Source organism: Dama dama, chromosome 31, assembly GCF_033118175.1.
Source record: "Dama dama isolate Ldn47 chromosome 31, ASM3311817v1, whole genome shotgun sequence".
NCBI classification, from domain to species: domain Eukaryota; kingdom Metazoa; phylum Chordata; class Mammalia; order Artiodactyla; family Cervidae; genus Dama; species Dama dama.
In genome coordinates, this window is record NC_083711.1 from 59,074,890 (window position 1) to 59,089,121 (window position 14,232).

At 37.3% G+C, this 14,232-nt stretch overlaps 1 protein-coding gene across 5 annotated transcripts in view; it reads left to right on the forward strand.

The window, feature by feature from the left end:
• PHLDB2 (pleckstrin homology like domain family B member 2) overlaps window positions 1-14,232 on the forward strand; it is a 112,249-nt gene that overhangs the window by 67,914 nt on the left and 30,103 nt on the right. For 3 of the 5 annotated variants that reach the window (XM_061134167.1, XM_061134166.1, XM_061134168.1), the window contains 4 exons: window positions 4,822-4,977; window positions 6,246-6,356; window positions 8,940-9,029; window positions 12,904-13,047. In XM_061134167.1, the coding sequence (XP_060990150.1) occupies window positions 4,822-4,977; window positions 6,246-6,356; window positions 8,940-9,029; window positions 12,904-13,047 (501 nt within the window). The remainder of the gene's footprint in view (window positions 1-4,821; window positions 4,978-6,245; window positions 6,357-8,939; window positions 9,030-12,903; window positions 13,048-14,232) is intronic. The other 2 variants (XM_061134169.1, XM_061134171.1) reach the window with 1 other exon arrangement.

Sequence of the window (14,232 nt, forward strand, 5' to 3'; positions counted from 1 at the left end):
TATGTGTTTATGCCAATTCACAAAAGAGATTGGGAAACTTTTTTATATTTGTTTACTATTTTTCAACTTTCTTTATTGCTAAAGAAGTTACACCGTCACCTTAGTGCTTTTAGAGTCAGAAGCATGGTTATACATTTTGTTCTTCCCTTCCTTTAGTTATCTAGTTATTGCTTGTATTCTTTATAAATATTCAAATAAAAATTGGCAAATTCTATTAATAACTTGGAGTCAAGCATAATACAATTAGTTTGCTTAATGTAGATTCTATAAGATAGCTTATAAATTAGTGTATGTTCCAAAGATTTTGACTACAAAAGAGGAAAGGAAATGATGCAGACAGCCTATTCCACTAATCAAAGGCAAAGACTCCTTCCTCTTCCTTTCCGAGCAGACTGCAAAATTTTTATCATAAAAACCCTTTCCTTAGGAGAGAAACTGGCTTGTGCTAGCTTGTGTTCACCTGATATTAAGAGAAATACTAATTCTGTTTTCCAGAGATGGACAATGACCAAAATGAATCTTCATCAGTCCTTTGGCTTAATCAGTAAAAAGTTCACTTATTTCATGAGAAGTCCATTCATACTGGAGCTTCCTGTGTTATCACAACTCATTTCCCTTCAGACTTCAAACACTCCAGAATAGCACTTCATTACAGAGCTTTCCCCCAGGCATTGAAGCTAAATTCAATAATGTTGATTTTATTACAACTAACTTCATTAGGTGACAAATCAGACACAATAGAAAATAAATGAATAGAAAGAAAGTAATTTTCTTAGCCTGTATGCAATCTCAAATATGTGAGCCAAAACTGTAAAATGATTTTGTGTATACAAGACTATGGATTTATGACTGGGCTTCCTAATTCCTAAATCATTGCTTTAGAGGCAGAATAGTTTTCATCCAATGTTGATTTCATGGCCTGTGATTTAAAGTAGTTGATAATTGGGCTTACCAATCAAATCATAGAAGTGATATGAGAAAAAAAGCTGAAGATAAATGAGCCTTTCATTTGCCAGCAGAGGCCTAGCTAGGATAGTTTTCTTGTGTTTTGATATTTATTCAGCTGAATGGTTGAGTTTGGTCTCTTGATTAAAAAAAGATTCTATTCAGTGATATCTACAGATAGGAGACCTTTTTTGTTTTCCTCACTAGGTCCACAATTAGTTTATCCTTTACTCTTGGATAAGTCATTCAGCCTCTGTGGGCCTCAGTATCCTCATGTATAAAATGAGAAGCTTGTACTAGATGATTTTCATTGTCTTTTTTCCAAATTCAAAAAAGTATACAAAAAAGTTTTTGAATATAGCGCGTAAAGACAGAGAAATAGTAACATACTCTTAGAAAGTTTATAAACTTGCTTTCAGAGTTGCCCTTGCGCTGTCATAAAAATATTCTTGTAATATCTCCTGGCCATACCATATCTAGTCTCTGCTTTCAGTTCCTCTACTGAAAGAAAGCAAAGAAAACAAGTTGTGCATGTAAACTTCTGCCACGCATGCTGCGTGCTAAGTCACTTCAGTTGTGTCTGACTCTTTGCGACCCTATGGACTGTAGCCTGCCAGGCTTCTCTGTCCATGGGATTCTCCAGGCAAGAATCCTGGACTGGGTTGCCATACCTTTCTCCAGGGGATCTTCCTGACCCAGGGATTGAAACCACATCTCTTAAGTCTCCTGCATTAGTAGGTGGGTTCTTTACCACTAGCTACACATTCTCAAAAATGTTATTGGGAAGAAAAAATGACTTCTGCTGAATTTTCTTTAACACATCTGTTTTATTTCCTTTCACACCTGGCCTTTGAACTTGCAGCCAGTAAAGATTTGTCCTATTCTTTTAGTGGAGAAGTTTAGTTAAAATTTTCATTCAACTAGTCACACACTTGACTTTGAGCTTCCTGTGTATATTATTCTGTGCTCAATTAAACTACTCCTGCCCCTAAATTCCATCTCTTGAATACTTATTCTTATCTAAAATCTTGTAACGGTTTTTTTTTTTCCCCTCCCAAGTTGTTTTTCTTTCACAGTGTAAGTTTATATACACACGTTTCAATGCTTTAGCTAACTTGATCAGATGATTACACCAGAGGAATCTGAGTGCTGAGCTTGGGTTTAATTTTAAACTTTCCTGCCTAGTGTGCTATTATTTTAATACAGTGGTTTAAATATTTACTAAAAATAAATTAGTGACTTTGTGACCTTCATGTGGTTAAAATAACACATGTTGCATATTAACCAGATGTGGGGCAAGCAATTTACTAGCATAGTGTATATATTGTGAGCCATATGCCCACTTTGAATGAAGATTCTTTATAAATGAAAAAAAAGAAACCTTATTAAAATTTTTGTCTCAATAACCTTTAGCCACAGGCCAAGTTTAATTGAAAGTCTTTAAAAACTTGGATATGAAAGCTTCTGTGAATAAATATATCACTGACGTTTTAAGACTGCAGATATTTTGTTTTAAGACATAACATTAGAGTTACATCTTAATTCCTTTAGTAACAACTAGATTTGGTCCAAATTCATTAATTCCTGTAGAAGTTATAAGCATGAAATCTCTGATAAATTTGAAATATCACCCAGTTACTTGAAACCAAAGCTGCTTTACATTTGGCCAATTAAAATGTAAAGAAGTTTTGAGAAATGCTGAATGTGTTTTTCACCTTGTTTTTTCTTGTTTGTAGACTTTGAGAATCCACTGTCTGTGTTGACATAATAATCTTATTGCTATAGTGCTGGTTGTAATTTCTTGGTAGCTAATAGTCCTTTTGTGAATCATCCCCAGAATAAAATTAATTCCAGAAGATAGAAAAATACTTCATTTAATTAAAAGGTTTAATTTATCACTTACATGAAAATCAGAGGAGGGGGTAGTGTGTTTAAATACTGACAATAGACCTAATTTATCACAGATTTATCCAACTCTTTTTTTTTTTTTTAAATTTGAACAAAATCTGTACTTTAGTTAATAATACTGTGTCACATTTATTTTCCTGTTTTTTTAAACCAAGATAGTATTTCTTTATATTCTCGGAGTTGAATAAAAAGATTCAGTCCTCATTCAATTTTTAAAAAATCACTAAGATAATAAACTTTCTAGACAGAGCAGTGATACTAGATGCCAAAATACATGAAACTATATCAAAGTTTTGAATAAATATAAATTAGAAATCTAGTATTCTATTCATACCAAGTCAAACAAGTGGAACCAAAATATCATAAATTTTTGAGCTAGGCAAAAATTCATGTTTTCTAAAATATGTGTATCATGTTATACATACATACTATATATGTGTGTGTGTTTGCACACGCGTATACAAAAGGTTTTCTACTATGCTTGATAAAGGGTTGAGAAAGAACAACACAAAATCCAACTCTTTTTAATGTGTTGATTGAAAAAAATGCCCTGGCACTTAGAGCTATGAGTCATGTAGCCCAGCTGCCTGTTTTTGGAGGGTCATTAATTATTTATAAATTATATATTTAAAAAGAATCTTCTGTACGTACCACATTCTACAGTTCTGTCAAAGGCTCCCAAAAACAAAAAAGGCTTTTTGTTTTCTTTAAGTAGATGGGAGGACAATTCATACCACATGCACCAGCCTCTGCTCAGATCTGGTTTCACCCCTGTCTTCAGACATCTCATAGGTTGGAGAATGCCTCTTCTAGACTGACTTTTATGATTTGTTTGTTCTTAGAAGTCCTGAAGATTATTCCTAGACTAGCACTGCTTAACCTTTGGAGTCAGTCTTTGTGCTTTATGAGCACTGTGGTTCCTACTCTCTCTAGTAAAAAGGTTTGTAAACAATTTTAAGGGATTAACAGAAGCCCATATAAGAACTCCAGTCTTCAAATGTTTTTGATGACTTCTCCCTTCACTAAAATTATTTGAGCATGCATTCCTATATGTACATACATATAGGTCATATAATGTTATAAATACATGTATTATATGTATTCTATGCATGCTCAAAATATATATATTCATTTAAAATAATCTTACATATGTTATTTTACCTGTATGTACATTAGAGAACAGTTATTGAAAAATTGTAAAAGAAAAGGAAAAATTAAAAATAAATATAAAGAAGGTCTAGTATTTCTTTCTCACATCCCAGTGCCTTGTGTTATGTGCCATTCGGGGCACATATGTTCCCCTTAGAGACCTCTGATCTGTTATATATGCCAGCTTTTAAATCTTTTTTTTAAGGTTCATTTTTTTAAATATATTTATTTTTAGCTGAAGGATAATTGCTCTATAATACTGTGTTGGTTTCTACAATACATCACATGAATGAGCCACAGGTGTACATAATCCCCTCCCTCTTGAACCTCTCTCTCACCTCCCACCCTATCCCGCTGAGTCTTTTTTTTTATAGTAAGCAACTTTGGAATATTGAATTTAGTCTTTATGCTAAAGTCTGATTTCATCTGGAAATTTGTGGAAAATAGGAAGTTTCTCAAGAGCTTATGTCACACCTTTGGTCTGCAGATAATGTTTAGGTTATTTATTGCATTCTTTTTATATTTCATGATCCATTTTAAAGCCACCTGGTAGAGTTAAAGCAAGAATTCCTACAACCAAAGAACAGTCTACAACCAATGGTGAAATAAACGCCCCCCTCCCACCCCCACCGCAGTCACTTTCAGTTTCATCCTAGTCCCCACTCTGGAGTTTAACTCCAAAGAGATGATTATCATGTTCTAATCCTGGCCAGTGTTGTAACTGGAAAGATATTTTGGACTTTGTGCTTTTATTAATTTTTCTTCCCATTAAGAAGGCTGCAGCCATTCTCGCGTGTTTTCATTCCCTTTTCTCCAAAGGATGCCGACCTACTAGATGTTGAGAGCAAACACTTTGAAGACCTGGAATTCCAGCAGCTTGAGCGTGAAAGCCGTCTAGATGAGGAAAAGGAGAACCTGACCCAGCAGCTCCTGCGTGAAGTGGCTGAGTATCAAAGGAACATTGTTACTAGAAAGGTACTTTTACCAAGTGTTGTTCAGTGTAAAAAGTCAAAATATATATACCCCTTGCTATGAGACAATAGTGATTGTTAATATAGCTATAGCATGTGTCCATCTGTCTGTATACCGGTTATATCTGAATATCTTTGTGTCTTTTGTTACATTTGGCAGATCATGGAGCCTGCCACGTGCATGGTGCTCCGAACTAGATAAGTTGAGACTTGGTATAGTCAGTGTTACCTGATGCTGTAGATGTATTTATGAATGTCTGATTCTTTTATGTGAAAACCAAGGTAGAGAAAATCAGAAATCTAGATATTTATTTTAAATTATTTGCTTTTGCAATCATAGTAACTTGATTTAAAATAATTTGTTGAAAAGTCTTTTGGAATTTCTGTTTCCAGACCCAGTAGTTTTCAAAGCTGGCTGATAGTTTATTACTATTAGAAGCAGCCTTGTGGAATGCTATGCAAGTGACTGCCTCCACCCAACCCTGAGCACCCGGATGTCGAGTCCCGAATTCATCTCTTGTTCCAAAATTCATAATCCTCACCACAGTGCTCTGTACTAAACCCATAAAATTGAGGGAAAGGACAATGGAGAAGGTGACACTTTCAGTTTAAACAAGAAATTCCATTGTTTTTCTTCCCATGAGGCATCTCCCAAGGTGAAGTCAGAAATTCATTTATGTTCTAAAACAAGATTTCCCATTGACTTATGGATACTTGAAATACATTCCAAATTACTTGGTCTTAGGTGAAGAAAAGCCTTGAGCTTGTGAGTTCAAAGAAACTGCTTCACAGTCTGGTAATAATAACTGCATACCTAACATTGGGTGGGCTTCCCTGGTACTCAGCTGGTAAAGAATCTGCTTGCAGTGCGGGAGACCCCATTTTGATTCCTGCATCAGGAAGTTCCCCTGGAGAAGGGATAGTCCACCCACTCCAGTATTCTCAGGCTTCCTTGGTGGGTCAGATGGTAAAGAATCCACCTGCACTGTGGGAGACCTGAGTTCGATCCCTGGGTTGGGAAGACCCCCTGGAGGAAGGCATGGCAGCCCACTCCAATATTCTTGCGTGGAGAATTCCCATGGACAAAGGAGCCTGGTGGACTACAGTCCATGGGATCACAAAGAGTCAGCAAGACTGAGCGACTAAGCACACCTAACGTCAATGAAATACGGTCACTGCACCTCTAGTTATAAACACTCCTTCTCCCTTTCCCGGGACAGACAGCAAACCCTAAGGGTCTAATCTTTCTATGGTTGGTTTTTTTTCCTCCAGGAAAAAATTTCTGCATTGAAAAAGCAAGCTAATCACATTGTCCAGCAGGCTCAAAGAGAACAAGATCATTTTGTGAAAGAAAAGAATAATTTAATAATGATGTTGCAGAGAGTAAGTATTTCTTTTCTGTACTGGTGACAGTAAAACACAGGTTCCAGTTCAGGGAAAGTCGCTTCCATCAAACCAACTGCCTTTTAATGAATGAATTATAATTTAAGGAAGGCTTTTCTATATACATCTTTATTTAATCCTCCACATTAATAAACTGATGCTCTGAATGATTAACTGTAATTCAGAAATAAGCAAAGACATTTTCTTCATGCTTTTTCCACAGCATGAAAATCCAAACTATGGGAAATCAGTATGTTTTCTGATTTTCTTCTTTAAAAAAAAAATCTTATTTTTCATCAAATAAGTTAAACGTATTCTGCTCTTTCTGCTGCTGTCAGATATTTTGGCTCAGTTGCTCTGGTGTTTTGAACTCTAATTATTTGCATATAGGTCTTCTTGGAAAATGCCACATTGGATTTAGTTTGGCTTAATTGGTGAGGTGGATGCCCCGTGTGGTTGTGGCAAGGTCATCCTCATCACAGGGACTGTGTCCCCGTCCGCCCAGCCTCTGATGTGCTCCATGTAAAGGGTTTATTTTGTCCAAACTGCAGCCTAATTTTCTGACATAATCTCTTAATTTCAGGGATAGAGACCAAACGTTAAAGTTGATGGGGTTAGTCTCAGGACTGGGCCTTGCATGCAGGCCGCTTAGAAATGGGACACTTGAGATCATGAAAACATGAGATGGACTCAGAGTGGAGTGCAGGAGAGAAAAATCTCAAATGATGGATTAAAGACACGGCTGCACGATGGTCCCATCCAGAAGAAATGGAGGTGGAGCACTCATTCCCTTCTTTGCAGCTTAGCCATGTTTAGGTTGAGAAGAGAAAACTGGCCCTTCACAGGCAACCATGAGTTCCCGTACAGTGCCTCTGTAGCCCACACGAATCCCTGGCAGTTCCCCTCCTCCTGCTTCTTCAGCACCTGGCCATCTCCAGTTGAGGTTGGACTTTCCAACCCCATCCTCTGCTCTGGGGGTGAACTCTGGTGCTATTAGGTTCCCCACGACCTTTTGCACACAAAATTCAAAGGCACAGCTTAAATTCGATCATGTAACTTATAATATTTAAGTAGTTGCTGAAATTTTAGCAAAAAAAGAAAAAAAGAATCTCTTAGTGATAGATTTTTAATGGGTAAGCACAAAGTAGAAATAAGATCTCCTCATTAAAATATATAATTCTGTTGTAAAAACTATGTCTTAAGATTTTTGTTTTCCCAAATTGACCTATAGCTACACCTCAACCCCAATAAAAATTCCAGTGATGCTGAAATTTGCAGTTGATCCTCATTATCCATGGGGTCCATGTTTGTGGCTCTCCCTAGTCACTAACCTTTGTAACCCTGAGATCAGTAGTTGTCACTCAGTCATTGATGGACAGGTGAGCACAGAACAGTGAAAATTTTAAGTCACTCAGTGTACATTCACATTCTCAGCTGAGGTTGAACAAGACAGCGCTCTGCCTTCTTGTTTTGCTCTCCTGCTGTGAATAGACGCCCTTTTTGTGGACCATTTGGGGCCATGTTTTCATGTTTTGTGCTTTTCATTGGTGATTTTACTGTTTAAAATGCCTCACAAGTGTTTAAGTATTGTCTGGTGTTCTAAGGGCGGACGGTTGTGATGTGCCTCATGGTGAAAATACATCTGTTAGATAAACAGCTTTCAGGTAGGAATTAGAGTGCTGTTGGCTATGAGTTTAATGTTAATAATCAACATTGTGTATTAAATAAGATGTCTTTAAATGGAAACACACGTTAAGACAAAGTTATGTAGTGATCAGTTGATGAAAATATTGTGACCAGATGCCCACAGCAACCCAAGCTTATATCCCTTTGGAACAGTGGGTCAGTGTTCACTGCTTCAGTGTTCGTGGCAACATTATAGAAGGCAATCATCACAGATGATGGGAATTGAATGAATATGAAAATGTAAAAGGCATGGCATAGCCAAGACAGCTTTGAACAAGAACGGAGTTGGAGGGTTTATACTATTTGCCTTCACGTGTTACTGTGAAGCTGTAGCATTTAAGAGGGTGTGGTGCTGGCATACAAATAGACATATAGGTCAGAGGAACCGAACAGAGTCCAGAAATAGACTCACATATACTGTCTATTGATTTTTGACAAAGGTTCCAAGACAATCCAGAAGGGAAAGGAAAGTCCAGCATATGGTGCTGGATCAACGAGGCAAACATGGAAAACAATGAATCTCAACACTGTTTATCCTCATAACATGCATATAAATTAACTTGAGACAGATTATAGACCTAAACATAAAAACCAGCAAGATAAAGTTTCTAGAAAATACAGGTGGGCAAGTATACCTTCATGACCTCAGAGTAAACAAAGATTTCTTAACGAGTAAATGACAGAAGACTTGTATCCAGAATGTATTAGAAACTCCAAAACTGAAAAATAGTAAGCAACCAACAAATAAAATTTTAAAAAACAGACAAAAGGCTGCAATTGAAACATTTCACGAAAGAAGGTATGTGAAGAGTCAGTAAGTCCCATGAAAGAGTGACATTGTTAGTCATCAGGAAACTACAAAGTTGACTCAGCTTAATAGATTTTGTGTTCCTTCAGGAAAAGGAAAATCTTTGTAATTTGGAAAAGAAATACTCCAGCCTCTCTGGGGGGAAAGGGTTTCCTGTCACCCCCAATACTCTGAAAGAGGTAAGCTGTGATTTTACATGTCCACTCATTATCACCTTAGAACTCAGATGTACCTCAGTTTTCTGGGATTAGCTGACTGGGAAACATGCACTGAAGTGACTTCTGAAAGCACTCGGTGCTTTGAGGTTTTCCTGCCTTTCCTGATTTATGCTCTGAGAATTTCAGGGATTATCTTTATGTCTGATGCAGATGCTGTGTGTGTGTGTGTGTGTGTGTGCACTTTGCTTAATAGTGATGTTGTGGGTTACTTTGGGGTTTGTGTGTGTGTGTGTGTGTGTGTGTACACTTTGCTTAGTAGTGATGTTGTGGGTTACTTTGGGGTGTGTGTGTGTGTGTGTGTGTGTGTGTGTGTACACTTTGCTTAGTAGTGATGTTGTGGGTTACTTTGGGGTTTGTGTGTGTGTGTGTGTGTGTGCACTTTGCTTAATAGTGATGTTGTGGGTTACTTTGGGGTTTGTGTGTGTGTGTGTACACTTTGCTTAGTAGTGATGTTGTGGGTTACTTTGGGGTATGTGTGTGTGTGTGTGTACACTTTGCTTAGTAGTGATGTTGTGGGTTACTTTGGGGTTTGTGTGTGTGTGTGTGTGTACACTTTGCTTAGTAGTGATGTTGTGGGTTACTTTGGGGTTTCAAACATTTAGGATCCAAACCAAAACTAGTCTTAATAGCTATTCTTTCATCTTGCATTTTCCTTTCTCAGTTTCTCATCTTTCCTACTTTCTTCTCTTTTTCCTAGGTCTTCTGGGACATGAAAAGCCCCCAGACATCTCTACCCTTTCCCCCCATGTTGTCTGGGTTATTTTGCCCTAAATTCGAAAAATCCTGTTTACATTAAGCTGTACACCCTCTTTATCCCAAACGTTCATCTTTCCCAAGACCCCATCACCGCCCTTTCCAAATATCTTTTTATAGAGCTACACTGCTATAATGGTAAAATATTTTAACTCTAATTTGGAAAATTAGAACCCTCACCAGAAAGAAATAGTTTTCTTCATCTTTTTTTTCAAAAAGCTAAAGAAAAAGCTTGCTTATGCATAAAATTTTTCGTAATAGCAAAAACCACTTTATAAACTGCTTTAAAAAGACAGCAAAGTTAGGAATTCCTTCATAGAAAATATTTTGTGTGTGTGTGTGTGTGTGTGTGTGTGTATGTATGTGAAGTAAATGCTCATCACATAATAGGTGTGACTGATACGTACCTTGGAAGCATTTTGTGAAATGTTTCCACAAAAGCTTTATAGACCATTCAGTTATGGAGTTTCTCTCCATTATTTAGAACACAGAACTGGCAGAATCACTGCATAAAGGATGCTTGTGAATGGAGTGTAGAGGAATAAGATTATGTCAGTGAGGCAGGCAGGGGCCGGCTCTTGTGAGTCATGTTAAAGAAATATGGTTTACTTTATGTGGATGGGAAGCCACTGAGTGGTTTTAAGCAGGGAGGTGACATTATTTGAGATCCATTTGTTAAGATCATTCTGAGCTGCTCTACTGGATTATAAAGAAGAGTTGCTGGAAAACCGGTGTGGCAGTGATTGCAGTATAAGCTGGAGGTGCTGGTGACTTGAATTTGAACAAATAAAAAAAGATGGACAGAACCAGCTAGATGCAGAAATGCTTTGGAGGTAGAGTTGACAGTTCTTGCTGATAGATTGGATGTGGGAGTGAAGTACATTAAGGGCATTGTCAGGAATGCTGCTGTTAAAAATTCCAGTTTGAATATGAGGTGGATGGTGAGTAGCTGTTACTGAGACGGAGAAGACTGGGGAAAGAATAGGTTTAAGTAGACAGGTATGCAGTTTGACTCTGGACATGAGTTTGAAGGGCTTGTGGCTTCCAAATGCGTTAGATAGGGTCTAAGGCCTCTTTACCTCCCGGAAGAAGAAAACCTTTCCTTCCTATTAGAGCCGCTCTTCCCTGCAGCCCTCCGGCCGTTGAAGCCCGTTGGGTGTTTGACCGTATTTGTGTGTCTGCAGCTGTCATGTTTGGTGTGTGGCTGTGTGTTCTCTTCCAAGTCTAGCAGACTTGGCTCAGAAGCTGTTTTGATTTTCGTTCTTTCTCTCGTCTTTCTCTGTCTCCCCCCACTCTCTCATTCTCTCTCTCTTTTTTGAAAGAATGATGAATTTATATCCAGCTCTTTTAAATAAGTCCCACTTTTGAAAAATGACATACATTTTTAAGCAATTAATTAGTTTATTACAGGTATTAGGTTATTACAGTTATAATAGGTTATTATGTGATATATAACCTATATAATAGGTTATTCATATAGGAATCAAATTTTGGTTTTGAAAGATTCTATCAACTTAGCAAAAGAATAACTCAAGTTGCTACTCTTCATTCTCATTCATTATCAAAGATAAAATAAATTTGAAAACCCAATTTTCAACTTCCTTTCTTCAATTTAATCTTATAAAACTTTACATACTACCTATTGCCCCTTTCTGAAGTGCAAAACTAAATTCAGCAGGATTTTGATATCTTCAATTTATGAACAGTCAACTCTGGTTCTCTCTACTTGGTCAGAATTATAAACTCTCAGTGAAAATCTTGTTTTCCAGTCTGGGATTTTTTGCTTCACCAGCATAACAATATCTTAACTTTCCTGGAGCCACTGTCTGAAAGGATTGCTGGACAAGTAGAACTCAAATATTAAATTCAACACAATTTACTCTTAAAAGAGAGATGCTAATTTATACCCTTTATTCTTTTTTTTTTTAATTAATTAATTTATTTTTTTTCAGTGGGTTTTGTCATACATTGATATGAATCAGCCATAGATTTACATGTATTCCCCATCCCGATCCCCCCTCCTACCTCCCTCTCCACCCGATTCCTCTGGGTCTTCCCAGTGCACCAGGCCCAAGCACTTGTCTCATGCATCCCACCTGGGCTGGTGATCTGTTTCACCATAGATAATATACATGCTGTTCTTTCGAAACATCCCACCCTCACCTTCTCCCACAGAGTTCATCATACTATTTTATTCATGTAGTGAAAATATGAATGGTCTGTACAATTACTTTCCGTGGTAATTTACAAGGGCCTTTTCCTCAAATGTAAATTCAGAAATTTTTATTCTCAAAGATTTTGATTCATGGGTATGTTCTCTAAGTTGAAGCCACAACTGAATCACTGAATTTAAAAGTAACTGAAAATTCACTGTCCTAGAGGGAAGTTGCCTTAAGCTGAAACACTCTTGAGCTGCAGCTTTGCCTTAAGGGTGTGGTGTGTGTGTGTGCGTGCGCGCACGTGTACATTTCTCTTGCTAGGGAAGGCTCACGGGAGAATAGTGTCCTTTTTATTTTCATTTGTTGAGATGCCTAAAAGCTAGATTCCATACAAATAAATTACTGCTTTATAAATGTCTTAGTGCAAAAGTCAGTAGTACTTAGTCTATATTTATTCACTCTCTAGTTTGTCAGGCAACAGAAGAAACAGAGAAAAATCTTAAAATAAAGATTTATGGAAAAGTCTCTTGAATGAGAGAGTGGTTGCGTTGTCGGTTTCATGTCTCAGATTTATTTTTGTGTGTGATTATTTTAAATGCTGTGTAGTGACAGCCTTATTCAGTCAACAAAATGAATGCTGATATGGATGGATATTTTTAAATCAAAGGTATTGGGTTATTTATAATAAAGTCATTTTGATTTTATCTGAAAATTTACTTTTAATGTTGGAAATACAATTTTTCAAGATTAAGCATCATACATCCATTTTAATAACTGGTGATTGCCTTAATGAAACATCTGATAATGCCACAGATATCTGGCTGTGATGCTCTGAGCTAACTCCATTGTCCTGGAGCATTAATACTCTCGCATGCTTCAGCGCTTGCTTTCCTCATGTGTAATTTATCAATTCCTCCTTCTAGGGCTATATCATTGTAAATGAAATTAGTGAGCCATGTGGCAGTTCCACGAATCTCCCCCCTTCCACTCAGTTCCCTGCTGATGCTGCCGCCGCTGCCACTGGGCCTGCCACAGCTGTGCTGATGAGCCCGTCACAAAGTGCAGAGGTGTGTGGGCATGCCGTTTCATTCATTCACTGCTTTCCTCATGTCAAAGATTAACCCGTGGTTGACAAAACGGTGAAGTGTGAGACAAAGATATGTCTGGTTGACCAGAGGTCTGGAGCGATGCTCAGTTTGAAAAACCAGTTTGGGAAGTAATGCTCTACTAATGATAACACTTGAAACCATGAAATATGGTACAGAGTATAGAGTACTAGGAGAAGGAAGTCCAGAAGAATAAACTATATCTTAGCACTTTAGCCCAGCCTAGTTTTCTTAGAAGCAAAGAGACTTTCTAAAATTGGAGGTTTGAAGCACCTTTCCAGTTTGATTTTGTATTCAATTTTGTTTTACAGTACTGACTTCTTTTTAATTTTCTGCTGCTTTAAAACGTTTGGGGAGAGACAAATAATAGTAAATTAAAATACCTCCTACTGATCCAAGTGTGGGATTTGAACACGAGGCTAACTGCTCCCCGTCATTTATGTCTCCTTGAGTAACATATAAGATAACAGAACAATGAGATTATCAATTCCATTTCTTCGTCTTATTCTTTCATTTCATATGGACACATAAATACTTTTTTTTTTTCTTCTTTAAAGCAAAGATCGTCTGTCTGTTCTGGATTTATGTTTCCTTCCACTCTTTCTTCTCATCCTATCACTGAACCTCCGTCAGCCCCTTGGCCTGAAGTCATGGCTCCCTCTGTCGATTCTTTTCCCTTAAATGACACACCTCCTCCTCTGCCAGCTAAGAAACACAGAAGGCGACAGCAGCAGGACCAGCAGGTAATTAGGAACCGGCATTTAGAGTTTGGAAATTTTACCTTGACAGCAAACTTACTGACGTGAAATCTTTTCTTCAGTTTTTCCAAAGATATTTTTTAAAAAGATAAGGTGCACACTCCTTTTTTAAAAAGAACATTTATTTTGTCCCTAAGAGTGTGGGGATTGTTAGAGAGCTTGAGACCTTGACTGTCCACTCCTGGCTTTTGATACGTTGGAGCTAGTTTCACATCCTCATGCTTCAGTTCCCATTCAATCAAAATGTTGCAACTTCAGGTATTTTTCAAAATCATAATAATTATTTCCATAAAATCCATGGTATACAAAGTTGCTAGGTCAACACAAAATATTTTCCTTACACATGATTGAAACCATAATAGTAGACACCATTCCTCTGCTGTGAGGC